The 26,444-nt window shown below is 38.7% G+C and overlaps 1 protein-coding gene and 1 long non-coding RNA gene across 2 annotated transcripts; one reads left to right on the plus strand and one right to left on the minus strand.

Moving 5' to 3' along the window:
- Positions 1-2,846: 2,846 nt before the first annotated feature.
- On the minus strand, positions 2,847-10,155 carry nrsn1 (neurensin 1). Its single transcript, XM_042490466.2, has 6 exons — positions 10,016-10,155; positions 6,665-6,783; positions 6,340-6,432; positions 6,119-6,237; positions 5,588-5,775; positions 2,847-5,439 (listed from the first exon to the last, which is right to left on the minus strand). Exons 2-6 carry the CDS (start codon positions 6,761-6,763, stop codon positions 5,342-5,344), a joined length of 597 nt encoding a protein of 198 aa, XP_042346400.2. The 5' UTR covers positions 6,764-6,783; positions 10,016-10,155; the 3' UTR covers positions 2,847-5,341.
- A 5,049-nt stretch (positions 10,156-15,204) lies between these two features.
- Positions 15,205-26,035, plus strand: LOC148188217 (uncharacterized). The gene is made up of 4 exons (XR_015777933.1): positions 15,205-15,366; positions 21,110-21,193; positions 22,243-22,422; positions 25,943-26,035. It is a non-coding gene; the product is annotated as an uncharacterized LOC148188217 (long non-coding RNA).
- The last annotated feature ends 409 nt before the right edge of the window (positions 26,036-26,444 follow it).

The raw sequence follows: 26,444 nt of genomic DNA on the forward strand, positions 1-26,444 counted from the left end.
ATCATTTTCTTGCAAAAGTGGTGCCGACAAAATTTATTCAGAGCCTGAAATTCAAAAATACTTGTCATGTGATACGTCATTTTAATGTTGTAGCTCACTGATGTGAGGCTGCTCTTATATTTTGCTGTAGATAAACTGTATTACAATAGGTCATGTTTCATATGCACATAATAGGTTTCTAAAATGTCACTGTGCAAAGTAACTTCAGCTACAGTGATGTAGCCCATGTTGCTAGGACAACTATTTGATTAATTGAATACAAGATAATGATATGTGCACAAAAACTTGAATGCTAGTAATATAGTAAAATGTTGCAATGCTTATTGTACCAATCAATACAATAATAACGCGCATTAGCCAGATCTTATTTAGACATAAAATTAAATTAAAGGAAGCAAGATGCAAAGGTTGGTAAGTAGTCTTTACTTAACACTTTTCTAACACATCTCAGTCATTTTAACTCTCTGTTTTCCAATGAAACAAGGTTGCATAAAGCCACTTTAAACAGCCTCCCACAGGCAGGAAACTATAGTGTGAACTGTGATCTAATTCAGTGTCTGTGATGGCCTCGCTGCCTTCTCATCCCTGCAGCTGTTCAAATTGGGATTCATGTAGTGAATGTGTTTGTGAGTCACCATCCCACGAGAAAGGGAGAGACATTGGTGAGAGAGAGGGTGAGGTAGAAGGAGAGAGCAAAGAGCAAGGGACAGAGGCAGAGGAGGTGGGTGTGTTAATGTGTGTTTGTGCGAGAGTGTGTGTGAGTCATATGGCCTGACTGGCTGGGGTGATGATCCTCAAGCAGCTATTTCTGGAGTTACCATCAATTCTGTCTTAACTCCTCCATTGGCTCCCTTGTGCATGTGTGTATGTGTGTGTGTGCGTGTGTATGCTTGTGTGTGTGTCTGTGTGTGTGTGTGTGTGTGTGTGTGTGTGTGCGTGTGTGTATGCGTGTGTGTGTGTGTATGCGTGTGTATGCGTGTGTATGGGTGTGTGTGCGTGTGTGTGTGTGTGTGTGTGTGTGTGTGTGTGCGTGTGTGCGTGTGTGCGTGTGTGTGTGTGTGTGTGTGTGTGTGTGTGTGCGTGTGCGTGTGCATGTGTGTATGTGTGTGTGTGTGTGTGTGTGTGTGTGTGTGTGTGTGTGTGTGTGTGGAGGGTGTTAATAAGCCCTTACACCCTCCTGCACTTCCCTTACCTAAATGACTTTACTGATTGATCACAGTAAAGCTTCTCCACAGTGTAATGAAGGCTCGGTATGTTGGAACACCATTGACAGATTGAAGTGTTTCATTAATGAAAACCAAATCCTATAATTACTCATTCTGTCTCTGTTTTTCTCAATGACGCGAAGGAGATCATCTTTATCTCTAAGATATTGATCAACTAACCCTGTTGTTTCATGTACTTTCAAAAGGAATAAAAAATATTTTTGGCACACTACCACATAAAAACAGTGATTTTACATTGATCAAAAATGTAAACACGTTTTTGTTTTTGCTCTCATTTTTCATGGTTTGATGGTTCCTATGCACACAAAAGACTGAGCTCCCCAAATATGCTGACAAAATCCATTCCAATGAAATTTCAGAAAATTTGGCAGCACATTCAGTATAGTAAGCCAGCCCAGGCCCTCCATATCCGGCTTATTTACCTGCAAGATGGTCTGAGACCAGCCACTGAGACGAGCTTCCCTGAGACAATTTCTGAAAGTTTGTATTGAAATTCTCTGGTCAAACCTACTGCTGGTCTCAGATCATCTTGAAAGTAAATAAACCAGAAGTAGATGTCCTGGGCTGGCTTGCTAGTCTGATTGGATTCTGCCAAATTATCTGAAATTACATCTGAGACTGCTTATGGTAGTGAAATTAAAATTCTGTTCACAGGCAACAACTCTGCTTCACATTCCTGCAGTCAACATGCAAATGGCACTCTCCCTCAAAACTTGTGACATCTGTGGCATTTTGTTGTGTGATCGAACTGCACATTTTCGTTTGGCTTTTTATTGTTACCATCCCAAGGCACACCTGTGTAATAATCATACTGTTTAATCTGCATCTTGATATGTCTCACATTTCGGTGGGAGAATTATGCTTGCAAAGTGTTTTTACAAACACAGATTAAATCAAATTTGTGAACATTTTTTTTTGTGTGCATAGAAAAAAGTATTTGATTCTTTCTTCAACTCATGAAAATTCTGAGCAAAAATGAAAGTGTTATGTTTACGTTTTTAAGTTAATAATGACAATAAGTTTGAGAGAGCTGTACTAAAGAACAAGAATAAAAAAAACAGAAATATATAAAATAAATATTCACAATGAATACACTAAATTTGAGACATTCAGATGACCTAATATGATAACTACTTAAGAACTTTGATTTCTGAAGTCGAATGTATGATGCATATCCAGCTAAATTGATGGTGTAGAGATATGGTTTTGTGGATAGTTAATTGAGTTTTAATTAAAAGGATAAACACAATAGCACACATTTTGAGCTGCGGATATTTCAATTTTATTGTGTTCTTTGAAAAATAGACATACTGTATATAGACACTGATATATTTGTTCTTTATCCAATCCAGCCTCCAATAAGTACGGTACATTTCATTTTTTTTAATTTCCCAGGAGAATCCACTGTTACATCAGGAGACACTTAAACTGGGGAATGGTCAGATTAAGAAAAATAATATCTATTTGGGATTGTAATGCAGAACTTTGGTCAATGTAAAGATAAAAATTAACTCACAATTCACAGCATGGAGCTACAAGTCAGCACATTTATTTATCACTTAATAACGCTCTGACCACATATGAGGGTTTGTTTTTAACAGCTTGGTTTCTTCTCTAAAGTGTAGGTTTGCAGCTTAACAGTGGTAGTTCCTCGAAAATGTCTGAATTATTAGTATCTTGTTCTTCATAGCTATAGCTACATGTTTGTGTTGTGTTTGAGACCAAGTGTGTTAAAATGACATCACAGAATAAAGTGGAGGTTGTCAGAATAATATGAAAAGATCAACTTACATGAACATAAGTAGCCCGCATAGCTAAAGCTTATATAATGTATTTTTATATAAGCAGTATATAAAAACATATTGTTTTAGACAATATGTATCTGGCATTGTTTATGCATGGATTCGACGAGGATAAATTGTTTGCTAAAACCTGCAGCCTTGATGCACAGTAGGAGGCATGTTGCTTGATGGCACTTGGACTGTGACTACCACAAAAACATTGTTCTAACCAAGTACAAACAAACAACCAAGAACAGTAAAATGCTGTATTTTTACAGTATTTGTTTTGTCTGTGCAGTGAATTCAAAACATAAACAAACAAACAAACAAACACAAAACAACAAAAGGACAATTTAGAGTGCTGTGGTCAAACTATTTTAAAAAATATACTTAAATACATATAGACACATTTTAAAGGCAGCAAAACATAAGTATTAACAGCTTATGCTTGTAATTTACAGTGCATGTCAGTGCCAAGCTTGTATGGAATAAAAATTAAACTAAAAAACCTTTTTGATGTATGTTTCTCTGCTAAAAAGCAATTGAAGACACAATCAGTTGAAAACAAAAAAAGCTTGGTGATGCTGTTTGCTGTTCACCCTCATAATGAAGCTTCAAGTTTTGTGTGTGAGCACAGGAAGGCAGTTATTGTGTCGAAAGCATCTGCGGATCCAGACAGACTGTAAACAATAAGCGCTGTCAAACACGATGTATCTGATGTGATCTCACTGGAGAGCTGAACGCTCTCCCCTCATCCCCCTGTTATGTAACATAATCTGTCACATTGTCTGCCTCCCTTGAAACGCCCTTGCTCCATCTTCATTTTAACACACAGCACCTGCACATGTCTTGTCTTGCCAAATTATGACTGCTAGCTGAAAAAATGCGCATGCTTGGATGAAAAGGTGTGTGTATAAATACTTGCGTTTGTCAAAGGGAGAGAAAGAGATTAAGAAAAGAAGAGCCCGGGTAATGAAGTGTTTAGGAAATCACACTTTTTCCAGGATGGAAGGAATGATAAATGACGTCTGTTACCTAGAATGTAATCTGTTTGATAATGATATTGTTTAAGTGGAAACAGAGAAGATTTTTGATTGCTTGATAGATTGATGACACAAACAAGGTGCGTAAATCATTGTGCAAACAAATCAGGAAGAGGATAATGTATTTGTTTTCCTTTGTGGCTATTGGTAGCTGTCCCACATTACCAAAGACGATCAGTCTAAGTTCTTTGCAGTTACCATTCCCGGTAGCTGGCAGTTGGTGGAACATCCAACTTTGGACTATGGTGGCTGCTAAGCTCAAAAGCGATGTGGTTGTCTTTGCGACAGTGGTGCCAACAATAATACCACTTGGAAACGTCTGTTTCCATTTGATGTGACTGACTATGTTGTTCTGCATGTTCCATCTGGTTCAATGTACCTTTCATCAGTCTGTCTGGTCTAGGCTATTGATCTTGTCTGAAGATTCACTGAAAGAGACAAGGTCAGAGGCCTAATAAGACAGATGAAAATGTCAGTGTGAAATCTACCCTGAAGGTCCGTTCTAATGTGTGTTTATCTCTAATCTGTCCTGATGATGTGTGAACTTCCAGCAAATCATCTGTCAAGACTTCCTCTGGCTTTTTGTTGCATGTAGCACAAAAGAAGTATTCCTTTGCTAATGCACACGTCACCATGTTGTGTGTTTGTGATTGCCTGCTCTCCCCGTGTGTTGTAATGAAGTTGTGCTCCACACAGCACACACAAAATATTCTGCACATAGAAACACTCATCCTCTGATGTCCTGTTAGACACCAGGCAGAGATAATGCTTGTTATGTTCAGTGCTTCTTTTGATCATTTTCTGGCAATAGGGGGGCAATCACCAATAACTTCAAACAATGCTGCATCTGCTGCCCTGCACCCTCCAGCTGTAACATCATCCTCTTTTACAAAATGTTAATCCTCGCGACAGAAACACACTTTGTGGTGTTGTTAAGCAGCTGTGTTCTATTGATTTGTTTCTGTGGTTTGTGTTCTGGGTTGGGCTCAAGACCTGCATGTGCTTTGTCAGATCAGTATAAACTTCACACAACTGATGCTGAAACAGACGGCTTAAACTTTGCTTAGCTATATTAACTCTGCACCTATATAACCTTAAAATGAAGCTTTAATGTCAAACACAGCAAATGAAGATGAAGAACCAATACTATCAGTCATGTGAGTTGACCTTTCAAGAGAGAAAATGTACACGTAGGTCGACACACGCACACATGTTTGCACTCACGCACAATCTGCACACACTCACTTCTCATCACACACTTCTTCACTTTATGCCTTCATCTGGACTTCTGTCAGGTCTCTGACTTCACTGGCTGGATGTTCTGGACTTTGGAAAGTGTGACTGGCACCTTTCCCTCTCCGGGGGTCGGTGCCCTCATTATAGGGTTACCTGTGACAAAAGCAGTACTGCTATGTGGTATATTTATACAAAAAAGCTCAAGTACAGGAAATAACTCTTTCATTTACTCTTTGGCATGTATTTTTTAACATCCATTCCCTGATGTGTCATAACATCATAGAGGAGAGTGAGACCTTACCAACTGTTGCGTGCAGATCCGCCAACCTCTCCTTAAACTTCTGCTGCAGGTACAGTTCTTCTTTGGAGTAGCTTTTGGCAAAGGCAGACAGCAGGAGACCCACAGCCATGGAGGTGCCTCCCACACAGAACAACACAGCGCCAGTCAGCTTACACACATCCAGCGCACGGTTGAAACTGACAGCGTGGCTGTTCAAGAAAAGGACAGTTAAGTTAAAAGCATTAATCAAAAGCCCAACATTGATGTTTGTGCAAACAATAACCAGAGGAAGGATGCGCCCAAAAGTTACCTAGTAAGAAAGCCTTTTATTTTTACAGTTATCTTAAAATAGTAAACTCTCTGTTACTTTATTGCAATTTTGTTGTCCTATAGAATCTGCTGCATGTGCATCCCTCTGAAAACAATGTGCTTATAAGCACACGTTCAAGGAAAATATAGAACATGTAACAACTGTTAATGTTAGATATTCAAGAATAGCTGTGTAAGAATATACATTAATCATCTGTCATTAATAACATGCATTGTTACTACCTGTCAACAAATAGAAGATCATCTTCACCGAAGGCTTCGATCCTGGCAGGAGTGGCATATCCCACCAAAACAACAATAAGGCCCGCAAACAAGATCAGGGTGCCGAACGCAAGACAGACCTGGCAAGGTAAGAAGAGGATATTTTGCAATTACAGTGTGGGTTACCCAAATATAGCAGGGGAAATGTAGTTTGGTTTGAGCCTGCTGAACATCAACCTCACCTTCCAGAGTAAAGAGCTCCACCTGCTCGGCGATCTCTGAATCTGAAAATCTTCATCACGTTCCCAGATAGAAGCTGTGCACTCCTCATAAAACTAGGGAAGAGATGAGAGGAAGGGAGAGGAGAGAGAGGTTTCCAAATATGTAACCCACAAGAGACGAGATCTAAAACCCTCAAGTTTCAAGTGACTGCAAAATGAGACTTTAAAGATGAAGATGAAGGTTTGTGATAGAAGAGAATGGTTGATATTTGTAGAAGGTATATAGAAAAATATATTTGTGTATGTGCATGTGTGTGTGTGTGTGCGTGTTTGTGTGGTTTTGCACCTGGTGTAGGTAGGAGCGGACTCCATACTGCTGGCAATTCCCACTAGCTTGAGCTTGCTCACCATACTCCGACCCACAGATCTCTGAGCAAGAAGTCATCCTTCACATCTGTCTACCTGCTTGAGATCACACACACACACACACACACACGCATGAATGCATGGCTGCACCTTTGCTTTAAGAAGCCACCCACAAGATTTGTGGACAAACTGTCTCTGACTTTTACCCATGCATAAACAACACATAACATAAACATGTGCACACAGACATTCAGCTCATTAATACATTCATACACACAAGCATGTTCCCTCTAACACACACACACACATCGCCCGAAAGTTATATAACATTGTACTGTGAGGGCATTGGTGCCTCAGTACATTGAGATTAATGATGCATTCTCCTTGTCTGCAGTTATGAAATAAGCCATGAAATGCCCTCCCTTTTAGTTTTGATGTATTGCGGGCTGATTGCAGAGACATATAATATGAAGTTTGCCATTTACATTACATATATAACAATTACTTTTTTTCCAAATAAAATTATATTTCTCACAGTGCACGCAATGTTATATGTGGTCAGATTTACATGTTGTAGGTTCTGTGAAACTAAAACTTGTAATGTAATGGATAAGCAGAAAATAATTTACCCAAACCAATGCAGTTTTACAGGATTCAAATATTTTACATAAAGCTCATTCAATTAGGGAATCTAACTAACTATTTAGTTACAGCTTACACTATCTCATATATTAACCCTGTTATCCTTTTCTTTCTTTTTGCTGCTTTACAAATAAACTCTTTCATCCAGATAAAAAACAAAACAAAAAAAAAAACTAAACAGAAAAACCCCACAGTAAAAATGATGCTCAAGGAACTGATATTTTACACACACTTGCAATTCCCCCAGTATCCATCTGAGATCCAGATGCATTTCACAGCTCAGTGCCTCTATACAAACACATGTAACAGCGTTTCAAGTTTCTGTCAGCTAGCACTAAATCTTCACTGCTGTTTATGTTGCACCACAACAGAAATGGAGTGGGGAACAAACTTGGTACTAAACACTGATCCCAGTGTGGGCAATGGTTTTAAAAATGCCAAAAGGATTTTCAAAAAATGAAGACAAACATCCAAGAAACACATTCATTCACAACATCTTATGGCTCCAAAGTATGAACCCCTATAATACACATGACAAATGGACACAGAAACAGCTCTAAACCAAGAAGCAGTATTTGTAACTTAATTGGCTCTCTGATTTATCAGGATGGTGATGTAAATCAGTTAGATCTATTGTTGATGTAATATACTCTGAAGTAAGACATGATAGCCCAAAATATTGTTGACTTAAATACTGTAGGAAATAAAATTGGGCTTGTATATGGAGGCACTTTCTGGTTAACTAATCAGGGAACTATTTACCCAAGCGTATGCAAGTGAGATTAGTTAGGGTAAATATTATTAGGGATATGTGCTGATGCAAGCTGTGCAGTAATAATAGGGAACTTTTAGACCTCTATCCTGTGATGCCATCAATGTCATTATACAACTACTGTGTGCTGAAACTGACTGTGAAAGAAAGGCATTGTTATTTAGGCCCCAAAATTAATCAGTCACTAAAGGACATAACCAGTAGCATGTTTATTGTTGCTTGTCATTGACAGCCGAGTGTAATGCTATAGTCACATCATGTCAATTACATTTATAGCCCAAAATCACATCAAAAGTCAATCAGAACAAAGGTAAAAACAGCTTTTTTTTTGAGTTACTGATAATGTTAACATTTTGGAGGGATCATTTAAAAGATGTCAGGACACAGCTAATATATTTACATTCTATTCTACAGACTTTTTTGTTTCAGTAAAAATCCTTACAGATAATACAGATGATAGATGTTCATATATGTGTCTCACTTATATAAATGTCTAACTGTTGATTCATATAGTATATGGGAGATGTCAGCGTTCTAGTCAGATAACATAAAATGAGTGTGAAGAGTGAAATACAGCATTAAGATGAGACACGCTGTTCCCTGGCACCTTGTGTTAATCATATTACCTCTTAATTTGTACCTGCTGAGGACTGTCATGAACATCTGGCTCTGCCCAGATGTTGTCAAGTCTCTTTGTACCCATATCTGCATATATTCAAGACAGCTTGAATATTCATCATCCAGGCAAGTAATGGAAAGCACAAAATATGGAAATATGAGAGATTGCTGGTTATGAACTGCATACTGTAGAGACTTCACTGGGGTTTAATCTATTTCCATTCAAACACTGACTTTCAGTAGGTAAAAGGTGTAATACATTTGTATTTTAAAACTTTAAAACTTTTGAAATATAAAATTGGCTTAATTTCTCATAGACAGTGTTCTTGACCTTATATGGCCCAACAAAAGCATAAAGAAAACACACATGCATCTAACGTAAATGGCCCAAGCTGACTTAGAGATGAGGTTTTTTGAATGAGATTGCTGCAATTTAATGTTACCACTGGGGGTAAATTCTAACAATACCACCAAAACAAATAGTAAACACTGCCAGAGAAATTCAGATGAGCTAACAGCTTTTAGATCTGTGTCTCTCTTGAGGTCATTTCCAGTGTTATCCAGGTGCATCCTCTCCTCTTTTGACATTTTCCTCATCCACAACAAACAAACTAAATTCACATCGACCTATCTTGACCTTAGTTTCGGTAGGTTGGTAGGTCTGCATCAATACAATCATCAAAATAAAAATGTAAATGCCCACATGTAGCGGTAACCCTGCCTACAACATATCCTATCGACCGTTGAACCGGGAGCTGGCCGTGGTGCTGAACGCCATTATTGTCATCCAGCCCTCAACCCAGCAGGAAAACACACGCAGACGTCATATGTGACGCCAGTCTGAAAACACACCTCTCCCCAACCCCCAATGAGACGCAAATAGAAACATTGCACGCCTTATAATAAAACTTACAGTCTTTGCATTAAAGAATTCGAACTAAGTCAGGTCGACCGACGTCTTAACCACCTTTAAAAACGTCATCTCGAAATTTGACATCTGCAGGTACAAGCTTCGGGTGGAAGTTTAATTTCATTTGATTAGGATACGAACGCCCGAAACACTCAGAAATTCGTATACAAACCAGCGCATTCGGTAAAAGGCGACAGCACAAAGTTTTTAAAATAACATGTTTGTGCCTAGTTTCTCCCTGCTACATCCAGATGTGCAAGATGACATCGCGCGCGAGGATGACACTGTTAAAGGAGTCCATGCAGGAAATATGATTTACCGAAATGTTATCATTTGAGCAACCTACAATCGCAGAAATATTGTTGAAAATCATTCAAATCGTCATTTACCTGTCATTCCCAGCTCGGAGAGTGATCGCTCGCTGCTGTTCCCTCAGCCGGGTCCCATCACTCTACAGTCACCTCTCTCTCTCTCTCTCTCTCTCTCTCTCTCTCTCTCTCTCTCTCTCCATCTCCATCGATGATTCACATTTTCAAGCTGTCCACTGCGCAGGCGTCACATCCATGACAACATATGATTCAATGGCGAATATAAATAACCAGGCAGGAGGGCTTGAAGGGCTAACTGAACAAAAGACACTCATTCAAGATTCAACATTGATGCCTAGATGAATGATAGATAGATAGATAGATAGATAGATAGATAGATATATGTTTCTAACTCATTTCTTCTGGAAGCAATGTCAGTGGAAAGCCAAGGGACAGCCTGACAGTGTATATACAGCTCCATCATATTATGTAACTATTCCAATTCACCTTCACCCAAATGCACATGTTGGAACAGATACAAAATGGCAATGTCACCAGCTTGAAATACAGCTCTTTGAGCACAAAGCCTGACTCAGTGGGATGTCATGCCAGTCACAGAAACACAAATGAAGACCTCCGGGTGGGGAAAATGCATCTGAGTCATTCATTAAAATCCACAGCAGGTACACAATAATGCAAATCACACACACACACCATTTTCCAGAATTCCAGGCACATTCCAGCACAGTCTATTTTTAGCGCTGTCAATGACGTACACTGTTGAAGGAAGTGTTAGTCACCATCTCAGTGCTCCTTTAGAGAAAGGTACGACTAACCCACATCACGACTCCAGTACAAAGCACCTGTTCAAGAAAGATGCTTCCCTCATTCAGAGTCAGTGCACTAAAATGTGAGAAACTTTTTTTTTGACTTTTCCAGTATCAACATAAAAATGTATAAGCTGTTTCTTGGAAGATCAGTGCCACATGTTCACAAAGTTTATTTCTTGAAAGTGGCCAACCATTAACTTGTGGTGTGGAATGAGCCTTGATTGTGTCTATAACTTTATATACTGTGTATAAAATGTAGGGAAGTTTGAAATGGCCAAGTGGTGAGGTGTGAACCCTAGTATCATTTCAGATTTTTGGAAAGACAACCTCTGTACAAAAAAAACCCCATTGTGGAACAAGTGAAGGTTGTGCTAGCCCTGAAGACAGATCTGAATTCACTTTTCTATATTCCCACTGGACCTCACCATGAGCACATAAGTAGAAATTGTTATAATGATATCTTTTTGAAAAAGTTGGCTTGTTTTGTGTCTGGCTTTGGAATTTCATGTAAATGACACAAATAGGGCTGGGATCAATTTGCATGCCAATTACTATTCTCTCTCTCTGAGGTTCTGACTAAGTGACAGCTTAAATGAGTGAATCTTTCTTGCATCTCTGCAACATTAATCAACCTTTATTTAATTTCAATGGCTGTTTATTGAGAGGGAGAGAGAGAAGAGGAAAAGTTGTAACAGGATTACAGATCTGGAGGCAGAACTGATCTCGTTAAGTCAGTCTTTTTGATTGAAAGACAGGATTTTAGCCAGCATCTCAAGCAATATTCAGAAGGCTAACCCATGCAGGTAGTCAAGAATAAATGCTAAACCACTGAGACAACAGCCAGTCAACAAACACCTTATGACAAATGAGAAGCTGGGTGGACAGGAAACAGGGTCAGGTGATGAGCTGAGGCAAGACAGACAACATTACAGCTCAAGGGAAGATGCTGAATGGTCTCTGTTAGCAGGCAAGTCAAGACTGGTTATGATGCACACAATACACAGTATGCTTGAGTAGATGCAGAGAAGGGAAATGAGAAGCTGGGAGCAGCAGTCAGCTTGACAATTATATTGGCTATTCTCAGGTGAAGATGCTGTTATGTCTCAAAGGAGATGTTGTGTTGCTTCTGATTCAGATGAGCATCTCAGTTTGCTTGTATGAGGTGTCATTTCATTAATAAAAAAATCACTAATGGTATTGAGGTTTATTTAGTTGTGTTATGTCATTACTTTGTGTTGCTTTATAAAGAGCAAATGTGGCTCAGGGGGGAGAGCGGGTTGCTCAGTAATTGAAAGATCAGCTTCCGACCCACATGTTCTTATACTGAAGTCCGAAGCATGCGTGCATGTGAATGTTAAACTGAGTAGCAGCTGGCACCTTGTAGTTTGGCTTTGGTCAACCTCACTCACTCCACATGCGTCAAAAACCAACACTTGGTCAGTGGCCTGTTGGTGCCAGGTGATGAATGTGGATGGTCAGACTCTAGACTGCTGTTCATGTCCCGTGTGAAACCGAAAGTCAATCAAGTTATTTTAATAATAACTTAATGTAGTAGTATGTATAGCATACTATGCTAGTGGCACACTTCACAAAATGTTATATTACATTAGTAACAAACCACAACGTTTTTTTTTTCTAAACCTAACCACGTGCTTTGGTTGCCTCAACCTGAGGAAATAAATCTACAAATGTTTTTTTTATTTTTATTTTTTACCAATGTTTGAAGTTTAATTTGAGAAAGACTATATGCATTTAACGAGTAGAGACTTAACATTTCCCAGTGAAAATGAAAGTTTAGTTTGAAAAGAGACGATGTATGCAGTAAGCCTACATTGAAACATCGTCCCTGAAGTTCAAATCTGATGCAGGAGCGTTACATAGTGCATCAATTTTGACGTGACGGGCCACCGACCAAGTGCCAGTATTCAAAGAATTGGGAGTGAGAATGTGTTGGAGGGGCTGGAAGCCAGAAAGGCACAATACAAGTGTAAATCCAGGAAAGCTGTTCATTATACACTTGAGATTAAAAAACAAATTATTATGTATTTTTGTGCACGTCAGAGATGAGTTTGCAGACATTGATCTTCAATTAAGACATTCTTTTGTTTATTTTAGATGTAAGATCAATAAAGGAAATAAATTCACTCTAAGTGTGTGTTTAGTGTATCCTGTGTTACATATGTTGGTTTGGCCTTTACATATTAAGTCAAGCCCATTGTGTTCAGTCAGAGTACAGTATTAGTGAGTGTTCAGTGACAATGCATCTCACCTTATTTGCCATGAGTGAAGTGGCACATACACATTTGTTGTTCTGCCAATGAACCACAGATGAGGATATGTGAAGGACTGGTGATCTATCAAGTGGGTGTCCCTGCCTTTTGTCTGATGTATGTTTTCATAGGCCTGGGCTCTATACAAAGCTAAAAAATATTTTTTAAAAAGTACAACAAAAATAAACACATGACTTGATGATGGACCGCTGATGGCACATAAGTGATAACATGACATGCTATTGAAAAGTAACTCTATGTCTCTCCGTTTACACATTTCAAAGCCCTGGCGAGTTATTGTTTTTTGAGTGGTTTCACAGTGTATTTTTAGATATCCCAGAATACCTTTCACAGCATCTACTTGCTGTAGCTAAAAACTGACAAATGCATGCATTTCTGTGTTAAGGCACACACACACAAACACAGACAGTGGGCAATATGTTTTACTGAGGCCTTTACAACTTACCTTATTATTATTTAATGGGCGGGAGGTTGTTTGTTTGGTTGTTTTTGGAGGCCAATCCACATAAAAAAATGTGTTTATTAAATCAGCTCACAGATTAGTAAGTGTTTATGAGAACTGCTTTCAGGCCACAGGAATTATAGACCTTTTCACTCCCATTTTTAAGATAAATTAGATCCAATTAAGTATGAGAAATTGAAGCTTTTCTAAGCTCTATGTTTAAAAATAGGTGATCTCTATCTGTTTGTCATTGGTTAACAAACTAATCTGTGCTGCCACATCATAAAATGACTTGTGCGTGTGCTATCACACTGCAGCATACTAATGCACTTTTGTTTGGAAGAAAATGTTCTGTCATTCTCTCTCTCTCTCTCTCTCTCTCTCTCTCTCTCTCTCTCTCTCTCTCTCTCTCTCTCTCTCTCTTGCTTGCTCGCTCACTCTGTACAAGCTGAGCATCTCAGAGTGGAGAGAGGCGGTTTCTATGGAGACGTGAAAAGGTCACCTTCAGGAAGTTCTCTGTGAGCGTGTGCAGAATGCCAGTTGGATAATCAGGCTTCCTGTAATGACTGATAACAGACCACGGTGAATTAGAGAGAAAGAGGGGGAGGGGGTGGTGGGGGGGGGGGGGGGGGGGTCGGAAGAGATTATTAGTCATAGAGCAAAGAAACAATGGGACAGTTATTCTAATGGTATGCCGCAGTTTTAATGTGAAATGTAGTACAGTATTCAATCTTTATTCACACATAAAGTGAGACAAATTGCAGATATAGTAAAGCAGCCAATATGATTTTACTCTCCCCTCTAATACAGGTAGATTGTTTTCCATACACACAGCACTTACTGTCGCTACTAACATGAGAATTTTTTTTTTTTTTTTAAGGTTTCCGGAAAGTAGGCCATATTTGCCTGTTTGACAGAAACAAGAGGACTTTGCTGTCATGTGGAGCATTGCTACCTGGCTGTCTGGCAGGACACTGTGACCTATATTAGCAGCAAGGCTACACTGCAACATGAGACACCACCTCTGTACAAAGACGATAATCATAACCAGCCACGGTAACCTGCTCAGAACAGTTAAATGATGATTATAATAAGATGCACAAATCAAGATCCTTTGTCTGAACTTTGCTGTACATCTGCTCATCCAGTGTCTCAAAGTATCATCACCCATTTTTTTAAATACAGCTTTAAGTCTATTTAAATCATTACTTCGAGAAAGCGTATCCTTGGTTTCCACATGCATTCGTGGTAGGAAATGTTTTTCATCACAACTCTAAAATAGGATGTGGGTGTAGGCCAAGATTGTAGCCATTAGTTTTCTGAGTTGGGTTAACTGGGGGAATGTTTCCCAGTTTTAGTAATACCCAGTTTTAGCTGCCTTTAAAGTTATTTAAATTTTTTCTTCTCTCTTTTTTATCCTCAAAGCCAGTCCCCTGTTTCTGTGCTATCTGTGCCCTTTTATGTTTAATAAATTAATGACGTCTTTACATCCACAGTAGCCTTTTTTCTATTTGTTAGTTTGTCCATATTGTTTATGCACTAACTGGTGAATAAAGTTTTTTTTTTTTTTTTTTTTAAACTGTCCCCACCCACTAGTCTACACTAGTCAGGTGTGCTCTTCCACTCAGGTGTAAGGGGGCGTGGTCAGAGGGGACAAAGGAGGGGGAATTGTTTGTGGAGGGCATTTTGATTTGTTTGGTGGGGAAAACAGGGAAATGAAGTTGAAGCTGTGCAGCCTGCCACAGAGAAAAAACACATTTCATTCTTTTATGGTGGTACCTCAACCAATTGCAGAGAGCAGTGAAACCAGTGTATATGCTGACCCATAAAGATGAAGCAAGCCATCAAACTAAGGCAATTCAACTGCTGGTGAGTTTGACTCTCTTTTTGACATTTTCATATTGTTTTTTGCCTGGTTCTGATTGCTGCATTTTGAAAGGAGGACATTGTGCATGTTTGTTTTGGTTGGATTAGTCTGCCATGAAAGTTGGACAAATTGGACAGTGTAGTGGACATTCTGCCTGTTATACCTCTTGTGCTCTTATTTGGGAAAGGAGACTGCTATATGAAAAAAATGTGGTCAAGCTTACATTTAAATAATGTTTTAGTTGTGTCTTTTGGTGGTGTCACTAGGAAATTAAAGACAGTTTATTTGCTGTCCTTCTTTGACCCTAGTCACTAGCTCTGGAATTTAACTAGGTTTACCTTTTAAACTGATTGTTCCAAATGGTCACAATAAAGCTGTAACAAAATCATCATATTGGCAACTTAAAAGACATAGCTGAAATGAGAAACTTTGTGTCCACAGGGAGAGATTTAGATAAGTTCATTTATGGTCATTTCTTGTGGGGTGGGCTACTTTAATGCACTTTCTGCTCACCTCCCCAATGAGACCTTTTGACAGTTTCAATTAATACAAAATGCTGCCGCTAGAATACTGACAAACACAAGAGAGAATACATTTTTCCAGTTCTTAGATCCTTGCAGTGGCTTCATGTTAAATATAGAGCTGACCTTAAGGCCTTACCTGCTGACTATAAATCTGACAGTTGTCTGGGCCCAAAATAAATTGCAGATATGTAGAGTTCAATCCAAATGTGGTGAAAAGGCTTGGCAGATCCCCTTTAAACTAAGATTCACCCCTACTGTAGCCATTTTTAAAACTAACTTTTATGGTATATTTATTTATTTCATTAAATTGATTTTTTTTTTAAACAAAAAACTCACCTGTGCTTTTATTTTTCTTATTTTATACTTACCTAATTTTTAATCCTTTGATATTTCTTATCCTTTGCCTGTAAAGCACTTTGAAAAACCACTGTCTATGATAAGGTGCCTTCTCTGCTGACAGACAAAACAAAAAAACAAACAATAGCAACCACAAAGTCAGGTCTATGTCATACATAATTTTACTATATATATATATATAGTATATATATGCACATATAATATAATTATGTGCATGGACCAGGTTCTTTATCTCAGTATTGATCAAATTGTTTTACATTTTATGCCCTATATTCTCTCTACACTATCTTGTTATGATTACATGTCCTGAGATAATGGATCCCATAGGCACACTATTATGATGGCAATGATCTTTCTTTGAATGAGATTAATTTATAAAGCATTTAAGTAGTTTGACACAGCACATACTTTGCTGTTTACGGTTTGTACAACTGTAAACAACAGCACTGGAGTCTGTAATTATTTCCTATTAACAAGGCTGACATCTACTGGGCATTGTGGGCTTTGCATCAACTCTGAATAACTGCTGTGCACATTTGGTATTAGCTGAGCCACACACTCCATAGTATGTTTTGCCACTTATGTGTCATAAAAGTTTATTCAGACGTTTTGGCTTATTCTATTGTATGTACTGTTTGCCCAGTCATTTTTAAATAAGATTGTAGTGTTCATAACTTCCAAACTATGTTGGTGTAACTTTCGTAACTCAGTTTGTCAAACATTCTGTGTCTGAGTGTTTGACATAAAATCAACTCAGCCTGTAACTGGAGCTTTTTTTTTTCCTATAGCTCGAGGCTTGTGCAGCTCTCAAATTATATAAGATTTATGTCATCAAATTACTTTCTGTGCACATCATAACAAGAATGAAAGACATGGAGTCAATGACAATATGTTTTAGTTACAAGTTTTGCATCAAAACTGAATCAATGCTATTTTTTTTAAGTCTTCCACTCAAACCATTGATTAATAATGCTTTATTGTGGGTATTTGTATAACGCAAGTACACATGTTTATAGCTGAACTGCATTAGCCCTTCCCACCTTATACTTTATGATAGATGAGAGCGAGGGACACCTGATATATTCATCTCAGGAACCTTAGCCTCGGTGTTGATGTCCATTCTTCATCTTATTGATTCCTCTGTCACTGTGCCATACCAGGGCTGGGAGCTCGGACTTTCCACTTTTGCCATGCTGTATTTCATAAACCATTGACTGGAGGGGCCAAAAAGGTGTTGCTCTGATGGAAGTGATCTTTCTCTGTGGGACAAAGCTGTCAAAGTTATAGCCATACAGACGTTAAAGTGTGGCAACATTTATACAGTCCCAAAGTATGTTGGCACAAGTGAGTAAAATCTGAGCAAAACTTCAATTTAACTTCAAATTTAGATTACTGATAATAAAGTTGGATTTGCTGAAATTAATTGTGTTAAATCAGTCTTTATCCTTTCAATGTGCCCTGTGTTAGAATAATGGAGACATGATCACAACAAAGAGCACTTAGATTGCACTATTATACAGCTCTTACTGGAGATAGTCTGGAACCAGTTCTCTAATTTTTCAATAATTTAGAATCGTTTTAGCAAATGAAAGCTCAAATTTCTCCTAAAAAACATACAGCTGTTACACAAATGGTTTTTTTTTTTTAAATCCTAATGCATCATAACTAACGATATCCATTAAAATTGTGGCCAAAGGCTATCTGTTATTCTTAGCCTTCAACAAAATCTAGTTATGAGAACACATTGCTCATATTTCCTGTAATCATGTATTCACAAACAGAGAAGCTTCAGGGGGATACAGGCAATCAGGTTAAAATGGTAAAGCCACAGTTGGGGATTTCTAAACACATCAGTCACAAACATACTCTAAGGTAGGCGCACAGCTATATGGGCAATCGTAATTTTATAATATTTTTCTGTATAATGAAAGTATAACAGCATTAGACACTTCAGATACAAATTAAACTTATACTGTGTTTTGTTATAAAATTGCCCAGATCCAGTTTCATCATCCATACATTAAATCATGCATAAATCCTCATTCAGAGCATACAGCAAGTGTTTATGTAAATCAAAATTACATTATACCATGTTAAGCACCTCATTTTTTGTCTTTTTTTTTTCTTTACAATTCTAGTAAAAAGAAAATGTTTATATTTGAAATGCAATAGTACATGGGTATCAATCATTATCATACATCATTCATAAATAACGGCAAGCGATTTATTAAGCCTTTGTGACAAGTCTTTACCTACAGGCCACACCACACATGTACACAAACAGTTTCTGGGGCTATAGCCTTGTGTCCCTCCAGTGATCCTCAGCTACCCCCGTATTTTAATTGTACCATTTCAAACATTTGCACTGAGTGGTCATCAGTCACCGGTCTATGGGGGTTGATGTATGAGTCTGAGCTGTAATAGTCTCTGCTTTGCTCTCCAGGCACAACATCACTTATGAGAGACACACTTAATAGCAATTAATCATGCTGGATCACACCCCACAGACTCTCGCGCATGTACACATGCACACTTAAACACATGCGTGAGTGCGCACACACACTATAGAACATTTGCTAGGGCAATTTTGCAGTGGTCGGGCTGATTTTCGGCAAGTCTGAGGATTAGTTGGCTTTAGGTTAAAGGCTGGGTCTAGGTAGATTAGAGATGGCTTTGAAGATGTATTATTTGGTGGTTAGAATCTGAGGATCTTCAGCAGGATTTGAAAGAAGGCAATGTTTTCCAAAGGCTTATAATTTCAAGTTCTTGATAGCATCAGCAAACTGTTTATTTTCCCTACATAAATCATGTAGTGGGCCCGCCACACAGTTTGAGAACCACTGTTTTAAACCAAACCCAATCACCAAAATAATTGCTGGTATTTTACATTTGTGCAAATCATGAGTATGTAACATTTTTTAAGTTATTATGCAGCAGATATTTTGAAACTTCATAAATCAATAACGCTTTGGTCAAAGTGTGGTTATGTTTAGGCACAAAAAACACATATAAATGAAATCACAACTATGTAACTTGCAAATGTAGTGCATTCATAGTTTGCAGAAATGTACAATATCAATGTTTTCCTGTCTAAACATAGTCACTATATAAAGTTTTTACTCATTCTTTGAATTAAACTTACTGAACCTGGCTGCTTCATGCAATCTTGCACCTGCCTCACAGTCAGAGAATGGGGTCCAGCACCTCTTCCATCTACTGCTCTTTTTGTAGTCTGAAGATCCATCTGCTGTTCAGTTTACTCTCAACCCCCTCTACTCTGGTTCTCTTCCCCTCTCTTTCTCCACGTTTCTCTGTAATTGGTCATTTAAATGAAAAAGCTTTAAATTGGAGGATTAGAGGTGCATGTCTCTCTCTTCCTTTGAGAGAGAGAGAGAGAGAGAGAGAGAGAGAGAGAGAGAGAGAGAGAGAGACTCCCATGGAGATATGGCAGACTAGGGATGTCCTTAAGAACAAAAGCATCTGGAAGAGGCCTCCTTTGCTCTCTCAGTTACCGTGGTTACAGGCTGGCAGCTTGTGTGTGTTTGTATAGTATGTGAGTCTGCAATGTAAGTATTTACTATCCTGTGCAGTTGAAATATCTTGATTGAAAGAAAAAATCATGAAAGATTCATGATAAAAACTTAATTCCAGAGATGAGGTTGAAAATCACATTTTTAGGTTGTGATGAATGTACAGTAGCAATTGGTGTGGGGAGAATCGGGACTGGATTAGAACAAATGTTAGTCAATGGAAGGCACTCAGAAGTTTAAACGTCTGCCCGAGTGTGTATTCGTGTGTGTCTGTGTGCACGACTGTGTGTGTTTGTGTGCAGGCTGGCAAGCAACTGTCACCACGTGGCAACAGCCAACCACGCTTCACTGCTGGCTGCGCCAAGCTCTCCAATTACAGAGGCCAGCTCTGCCAAAAGCCCCCTCTTTTCCTCTCAATAGATGGGATGACTGGGCTGCATCCTCTGACACACATACACACACACACATGCCTCCCTCCCCTCCCCTCCTCTCTTCTCGTGGTGCACCTGCCTCCCTGCTCTCCAGGCCAGCTCAACTCCTATCAAAGGAGCTGAGCTCTTTTCTTCCAGAAAGCTAATCCAACACCTGTCTCCGGGCTTTATACTGGGAATAGAGGACTGTGTGCTGTGTGAGTGTGAATGCAAGAGTACAGTGTGTGGACAGGAGAGTGTGTGTGTTTTTTGGGAGAGAGAGACAGTTTGTGTTTCTGCTAGATCAAGAGCAAAAAAGAAATGGTGTGTGTGTGGCTCTTTTATGAGAGGATTTAAGAATGGACATATGGAGGCTACAAGGCAGACTGCATTCTTTTAGTAGTAATGGAGTATCAAAGGGCATTTTGGGAGTAGATGGGGTTTTATTTTTCAGGGGGTCAGATTAGCAGTAACACAGAGACCAAGAGAGCTTTTATTCTGCTGTGAATGAATACTCACTGTAACTGTTGAATGTCTGTTTTTGGCAGAGTGAAGATATATGTCCCAGACACATTTTGCAACAAATAATGTTACACAGAAGGCATTCAACAAGCATAAAAAGTTGCTCCTACAAAGACCAGACTCCAAGTCTTCAAACACTTTTTTAAAGGATTTCCTTGTCATGAGGGTTGTTCATTTACCATTTGAGGCAGTCTTTTTTGCTCTACTTCTGCCTCAACTGTGTTGCCACTGTGTTTAGCCTCTTTGAGTTGCGCTACTTCTTGTGTCATTTGGGAACTTATAGCTTTAGAAACCACCATGCTAAGTGTTACAGACGCTCTGTGTTCATAACATGGATGGTGTTCTGGTGCTGTTGCTCCATAAACATGGGGAGCCATTGAAATATTTTGCCATTTTTTACAGACTTTAATTTAACAAGACGACTCACATCAGACCCTCTGAAGATTCGCCTCCAGCAGCAGGGGTCTCTCAAATTGGAAATTGGAGGTAAAATAAATCTAAGATTGCTTCCCTCCCTGTAGAGTCCTGAAAATGGCTGCAGGGGAGATATTAGAGAGAGGGCTGAGAAGGAGAGTTAGATGGATAGAAGGCGAGGGCAAGGAAGAAAACATAAAGGGAAAGAGAGGAAGAAAGAAACAGCCAAGACAGGGAATAAACAGAGAAGGTGAGACAAAAATGGAGAGAATTGCAGAGAGAAAAATTGAGTTAATTTAGCCTTATTCACTTTAGCCATCGGGGCCTGAAATAGTCATTTTACCAGTAACGGGCTCTGAAACCTCTGGTGCATGTCAGGGAAAATGCATGAGTCTGGATACATGTCTGTGCTTGCAGATGTGTCATGGATTTCACAGCATGTGGGTGTGTACATACTGTTATATGTTCCTCCAGTCGTTGGTGGAGCGCAATGATTGGACATACTTAATCGCGGCATGCCAAACTCCTGCAAACATGTGTTACTGAAAACAAAACAAGGTTTATTTGAATGTGCCGATGTGGCTGCAAGTGATCGGTCACACCATGCACACGTGATTTCAGCACTGACAGTTTGTCTCTGCCTCAACATGTCCTGACATGAAAAGTGCTGGTTAGATTATAATCTAAATGTGTTACTGGGTCAAGTATTGGAGATAGCAAGATGCATGTCCAATTGATTGGCCACAAGAATGGAAGATAAACTCATAGCCATGTGATACGCAATTACAGAGTCTATGGGTTGTCGGATATTAAAGTTCTGACCAATGATTATGCTTCATATTTAGCAAAAAGCATGGTTTGTATGTCATTCAGAACATCTATAGAAGAGTACTGGACAATGCTTGGCTTTGTTGAACAGGCTCAATAACTTTAACAGATTTCCATTTAGAGTAAATGGAAATCAGTCTTTGCAGAATTCAAAGTCTGATGGAAAGAGACAAAGAGGAAGCTACAGTGGGTGAACAAATGCAAGCAAACATATAAGATAATTGTTTATTAATTGTTTTAACTATGTTGTCATTATTTGTATTTAATTTGTGTGTAACTCTGTTGTTCCATAGGAAGCAAATCTCTGGGGAAGAAAGATGATGACACCACCTCCAAAGGAAGAAACAGGAAAACAGGAAACTCTGTCCCCCCTGTAAACCCAGTTGTATCCCAGTGGACATTGAGGTGCAGATTACTGGGCCGACCCTGGAAAGGGATGCTGTGACATCTCAAATGAGACAAGGATTGGTCAGGTGAGCTAAAATCATATCCCCTGGGAGATGGATCATGAATATTTTGGACACTTGGAGATTTTTTTGCACTATCCCAACTGCCAAAAAGGCATATCATAATCCAATGCAAATTAGCATTCATGCTCCACAGAAGATAAACCACGGCTTTTCCTCTAAAGCCACCCTCAGGATAGATTTTAGAGTTTTACATTCACTACTAGTTGGGAACAATAGCAAAACTGTTTGTTTTGTTTGTATGTGAGACTTTAATTTTTACGGGGTATAAATAATCAGTCTGGTCTCACTCACAGGGTGTCAAAATACACCCCATGGGCAGTGTCCCACACCCATGCCTAGCTTTCCACTAACTCATCGAATTTTTAAAAGTGTGAAAGTACACTCATATGTGCCACCCAAAGCCAGGGGTTTTCAGCAAAATCTGCAATCTTTTCTTCAACATGACCAAGTACTTTTGTTGAATAAATTAGCAGCTGGAACCTTTTGTGATTTACCTCATGTGACTAGAGCCTACAGCAATCTTTTCTTAACCATGACCAAGTACTTTTACAAGCTTAAACCTAGGTAATAATACAAAAGGCTGCCCCTTGGCATCATTTCAGTAACACCTGGGTTTTCAGCCTAAGCGGCAAAATATGACAAGTAGATGAGATCACTTTCCGTGTAGCCTGTAGAGGCTGTAAACCTAACATGTGCAGCTCATTCACTTTTCGAACGAAAAATAGGTTAGACAGGCTAAAAGTTGTTTTTTTGGTAACGAAATACACAATCATTTAAGTTTTGTTACTCATAAATGTGTCATTTCAGCAAACAGAGGTTGCCATTACTCTGGCTCGTCAAATGAGCCAAAAACAATGTTCTCACTTTAAATCTATCCAGGTAACATGTGCCATGTGAAAATAACACAACAGCATTTGCATTGCTTTTAAATGAGCCTGCATTACTGCCTTATGGAATTTATATTTATTAAAATGAGTTACATCAAAAGTTAAATCAATCTAGATGTTTAAAAGTATTTCTGAATTTCAGTGTCTGCACCACTGCTTCAAACAACAATGTCAAGAGTAAGAGGGTCAATTTTTTGTTTGGAACAAGCTAATCAAAATATCTTCATGTTGGTGAAACAACACTTTTGCCATGATGACATAGAAACACACTTATGCCTAAATGACCTCCCCCTTAAGCTCCAAATAGGTATATTTACTATCTGTCATTTGCATCTGATCCCTCTCACATAGTCACATAAATGCATGCACACATTAATCCTTTCCTCCATGGAAACAACACACTTCTACACACTTTTATCAACTTCCACACACACGCACGCACGCACGCACGCACGCACGCACGCACGCACGCACGCACGCACGCACGCACACACACACACACACACACACACACACACACATACACTTTTCTCATGTTTACCCTTTGCGCACACAGTTGCATTTTGCTGAGTGCCTTAGAGGTAATTTATACTCACTTTTCCATTGCAATGAGATTATAACTGTGTCATCCGGTACTGGCTAAGCGGGGCTGGTATAACTGGAAGCATGATGAAAAAGGACAACTGGGTCTTTTCTCACACTGAAGCTCACACACACACACCAGCCAGGCTGTTAAACTCATATCAACAGAGGCTCACTGGATTAGCATATCTGGGTGAGATAAAGAAGCAGACGATGGTTACTTAACTTTGACTTAATGTCCCCCATCTGCCTCTTTCTATCTCTTGCTCCTGCTGTCTGACTGTCTTTGTCGTCCCTTCTTTCTGTTATAAATGAATGGTTTTTTTATTCTCGCTCGTGCTCATTTTGTCTGTCATTTTATGACTAATTGTCTTAGTATCTGTCTTTCTCTCTGTTTCTCTGCGCCACTCTATTTCTCTCATTTTTTGCCTCTCGCACTCTTCCTTCCAGCTTTTGGCAGATGATGATATCAGTGAAAGCACATTCATATGACAATAAATTCCTTATCATATTGCATCCACCGCCAGGCTGCGGGGATTATCTATTTGTGCATTAAACTGGTCTGTCTCTCAGTGCACACCACTGACACTGCAAATCAAGGACATCTACCGAAAAGTACATTGAAAAAGTCCACCTGCACAAATAGACACACGCAAAACACTCACAAAACATGTGCATAACAGTGGACATATGCACAATAAACACATAAGATTTCACACCTATGCATAGACACACAACACACAGACACAGGGATAAACAAAGTTTATACCCCATGCTCAAGAAATGTCACGGGTATGTACATGAGATAGAGGACCGTGACATTTTATTCCCATTTTTGGAATTTTGGATTATCCAGATAAGGATGAGATGGAAAACGTTGCATGGTGTCTACACAGCATATCAGCACGGTTTAAATGGGATATTCCTTAGTCCCCTAGTTTCCATGCATGAGTAAAATACCAATTGCTTTGCTAAGGTTATACTGCAACATAGAGAACTGCAATGTGGTATACTCTGTATACCGCTTGTATTCTGGGGAATTACAAATAAATATACTATAAATGTATTATAGTTTGCAATGAAATAAAAACATCAATACATATCTCACAATGCGTATCATCATTCCAGTCTTAAATTAGTTTGTCTTTATTTAGTATGTCTTTAATCGTCAATTAAAATTCACCTAAAATGCCTATACATGGCAGACCCCAAGTAAACTAAGAACTGTTCTTGTTTTATTTTAAGTGCATGTAGTTATACATACATAATATCATTTGAAAGGTAACACTTAGTCATATTCACTCTAAGTGCCTGTCTCATTGAGTAAAATAAGTTTCAACACAATGACATAAAAGAGTTTTTTAATCTTAACCTACATATTTTCCACTGTAGGTGACTAGAACTGAGAGGATAGTATGAAACCTCACCAAATTCAAATTAAAAGCAGATATCAGTTAGAGTTGAGGGATGAATTAATATCACAGAAAATGAACATTTGCTAAATGTTTTTGAAGGTTCTGTCCCAGACCTTTTCAAAAAGAGGGTAAAAAGATGTGCTGAATGTGTGAATATGAGTGGACAACAAATCAACACAGACAGAAATGTCTTTTTAGGTGCGTATTGTATATATCTAGGAAACCTAAATTGGTAAGGAAGAATGTTTTTTACCCTTAAAGACAACAGAGGAGCCTTTTTTCATCCACTGCTGTTCATTTACAAGTACAACAGACTGTAGTGCTGATTGGCTCAGTAACCTCAGTCAAAAGGTCAAAGTTCAGCCACCATTTTGACAGCAACCAATCTGCATCTTTACATGCAAATTGAAGAAATTATAAATAAAATGTGGAGAAATATTAACATTTGAAAGGATGCAATTGCAGTGCATGGATATCTATGGATGTAATGATGTGTTTGGACTAAGTATTTTTCTGGATTTAGATAATATGTATATATGAAAATGCATGAGAATAATGGCAACAAATGTGGATCTCTGGATCATGATAACACATCATACGCGAGTTATAACTCTTTATTTGTTTATTTTTTGTCTACAGAAGCATTTATTGAGCCTGCTGTGGTGATTGTATCTTGGATTGGGCCGCATCAATCGATCTGCAAGGAGCGTAACTTTTGAATAATGGGTTGGGTGAGTAAACCGCTTAAACACAGCAAATACAGCAGTTGTTTACATATCATAAATCATGAAATAAAACCTTAGGGGCCATGTGGGTGGGCTGTTGGGTTTCTAAAAGAAAGTATTAAGAACCACGAAATATGTGTTTTTAATTATGCTTTGAAGTGACTTGCTCTGCGGTTTTTGAGTCATTGTACTTTTATATTCAATCAAAAAGCATGATAAAATTATGGAAACACTCCCTCTGGTAGATATTTCAGAAATGACCATTTCTGTATTTTAGTGTGGAGCAGTTGCTCAAAGGGTACCAACTTCCCTTTTGTTTGTGACAGTGCCCATCTTATTTTTGTGATTTATTTTTAGTTTCAAGATATGCATAGATAATGAAAGCAAGGATATGAGTGATACATGCCATTGCAGTT

The sequence above is a fragment of the Plectropomus leopardus genome, chromosome 11 (assembly GCF_026936395.1).
Source record: "Plectropomus leopardus strain MGB_pleo_1.0 chromosome 11, ASM2693639v1, whole genome shotgun sequence".
Lineage (NCBI taxonomy): Eukaryota > Metazoa > Chordata > Actinopteri > Perciformes > Serranidae > Plectropomus > Plectropomus leopardus.